Here is a 2758-nt window from a genome sequence, read left to right on the forward strand (position 1 = left end):
ACAGGCTGGAGCCATGGGCTGAGCCCAACTGGGGGAGTTTCACTAAGGGCAAATGCCGGGGGCTGCCCTTGGGCCACAACAACCCCCAGCAGCTCTACAGGCCTGGGGAGGAGTGGCTGGAGAGCTGCCAGTCAGAGAGGTACCTGGGGGTGCTGATTGACAGCCAGCTGAACAGGAGCCAGCAGTGTGCCCAGGGGGCCAAGAAGGCCAATGGCATCCTGGCTTGTGTCAGCAATAGCGTGGCCAGCAGGGACAGGGAAGGGATCTGACCCCTGTACTCGGCACTGGTGAGGCCGCATCTCGATGACTGGGTTCAGTTTTGGGCCCCTCGCTCCAAAAAGGACATTGAATGACTCAAGTGTGTCCAGAGAAGGGCAACAGACCTGGTGCAGGGTCTGGAGCACAGGTCGTACGGGGAGCGGCTGAGGGAACCGGAGGTGTTTATTCTGGACAAGAGGAGGCTGAGGGGAGACCTCATCGCCCTCTAACTGGGGATGAGTCTCTTTAGCCTAGTAGAAAGTGACAAGGCAAGAGGGAATGGCCTCAAGTTGCACCAGGGAAAGTTCAGACTAGATCTTAGGAAGCATTTCTTTACAGAAGGGGTTGTTAGGGGTTGGAATGGGCTGCCCAGTGAGGTGGTGGAGTCCCCATCCCTGGAGGTGTTCAAGAGTAGGGTCGATTTAGAGCTTAAGGATATGCTGTAGGTGGGAACTGTGCTAGGCAAACAGTTGGACTAGATGATCTCCAGGGTCCTTTCCAACCTAGATGATTCTATGATGATTCTATGAAAAATGTATGGGGACTGAACACAGACAAACGAGGGGGGAGGTGAGAAGAATTATAAAAACTTTTAATCGAATTTTAATGTAAAAATTGACATGAAATTCAGAATTAGCATGTTAAAATACCATAAAATGGGCCATTTGAACACAAAGAGTATTGATGCTATTAATTTAAATTTATATGGAATAATTACAATAGATATTATAATGTGTGCATTAACAGATTGACTTATTTCCCCTCCTCTCCAAATTTGAAGACCCTTCATGAAAAAATTGAAATAAATATTTGATGCAGTCCAGTACTTTAAATCTTGAATTAAGTCTTGGTGGTCCATGGCCCCAAAAGGTATTTAAAGGGGGTTGGTGGTGAAGGAAAGATTGAGAGCCCCCGCTGTACCTCACTCTTTTCTACTGTCTAGGACTCCATCCCTACTACACACGTGAAATGCAAAGGATGGCTAGTCTTCAACTGCTGCCATATCCCATAGCTCCTGGCAGAGTTGGTGGCATATTTGGCTGAAGACAATCATCAAATGATTAAGGTTGTTTTGACTGGTTAGACTGGTCGCTCAGAGATAAGAAGGGAAGTTAAAGTACAAGTATAGGTCACACATGCCTATGTGTTACAGCATATAAATATGTATCTGGGGAATCAGATATTAAAAAATAGACAAAATCTCACATGTTAATTTATACCTTAACAATAAAATTTATCATTCCACAGGTAACTTCTAGCAAGGAAACCCTGTGACTACCCTGCACTGGCAGATGATGTCATAATGTATCTGAATTACTTGTTAATTGAATGCATTTTCATATTTCTATGAAAGGAGGTATTGATTACTTCCTTAGGCTTTTGAAACAGTGCCAAATTCTGATGTCCTTATAAGGCAGTTTGGTATATTTCCTTGATCTTAGGAAAGATCTTTTCACCTGAGCTTCAGTTTTCCACCTCTCTGACCTCTGTCTCTGGAGAGGGGAAGGACTATTAGGTCCATACAAAAGAAAGACAGTCTAAGAGGACAGTCTGTATTGAAAAGAAAGGCAGGACAGGTCAATGGAACAGGTGAGGCAAGATGCTTTATAGACAAGTTTTTGAAGAAAAGTGAGAGATCTCGATAGCTCAGTGAGAATATTACAACATGGACTAAGCACACAAGGAAAGAGCTTCCTCTCCTGAAGAAGGATGAATGTCCCAGACAAATCCAGCAAACAGCACTGAACTCTGTCTACAAAATCACTGTCACTTCTGTCATGATATAGTCAAACTCAGCTTGTTGCAAAGCACTGAAATAGACTACATGGTAGTTGAGGCAAGCAGACAGCATGGCAAACAGTCTTTTTTTTTTGTTAGTGTCAGTTTCCTTTTTTCCATGTTCAACAGGAATTTAAATGTACCTGTAGTTCCTCTGAATTCAGGTGTCCTCTGTGCATGTCTGCACTTTCGCCTGGTGCACATGAAGATAAAACACAAGGAACTATGTCAGCTTGTACCAGCTGAAAACATAGCCAGATCTCTAAGACAATTTGTGTGTGTGTTGAGGTCCATTCACATCTGAAATGGCTGAGTGTAACATTTTGAGTGATAGGATCATGGGATAAATCAGTCAGGGATGAAAATATACACTACTCTTTTATGACTTAGGGAAAGTACCTGAACATTGTTTCAGACAGCTCAGTGGAGATTCTCAATACAAAGCTGAGATCTAGGACCCAATCAGACAAGTGGAAATGTGGACAGCATACATCTCTAAACACAAAATCCAAAGGCATAGCCTCCTTTCTTGTTCCAGCCTATTCCAGCCACAATACTTTGTCTAATATAATATCAGTTAAAGAAACAGAGGCACTTCAGAGGCAGAGTTGGAGACCAGCAACATGGAAACAGGACAGTGTGTAAATGTTTTCAAAATTAGCAATAGGGAGGTGAAGTGAACATAAAGGTCCAAAAAAAAAAAAAAAAAAAAAAAAAAAAA

At 43.0% G+C, this 2758-nt stretch overlaps 1 protein-coding gene across 1 annotated transcript in view; it reads left to right on the forward strand.

Annotated features, from left to right (window-relative positions):
* Window positions 1–1115: 1115 nt before the first annotated feature.
* DGKQ (diacylglycerol kinase theta) overlaps window positions 1116–2758 on the forward strand; it is a 103421-nt gene continuing 101778 nt past the window's right edge. Inside the window, exon 1 of the mRNA XM_026866487.1 lies at window positions 1116–1128. Coding sequence (XP_026722288.1) covers window positions 1116–1128 — 13 coding nt within the window. The remainder of the gene's footprint in view (window positions 1129–2758) is intronic.

The sequence above is a fragment of the Athene cunicularia genome, assembly GCF_003259725.1.
Source record: "Athene cunicularia isolate RWA chromosome Z unlocalized genomic scaffold, athCun1 chrZ_part3, whole genome shotgun sequence".
In the NCBI taxonomy this organism is placed as follows: Eukaryota; Metazoa; Chordata; class Aves; order Strigiformes; family Strigidae; genus Athene; species Athene cunicularia.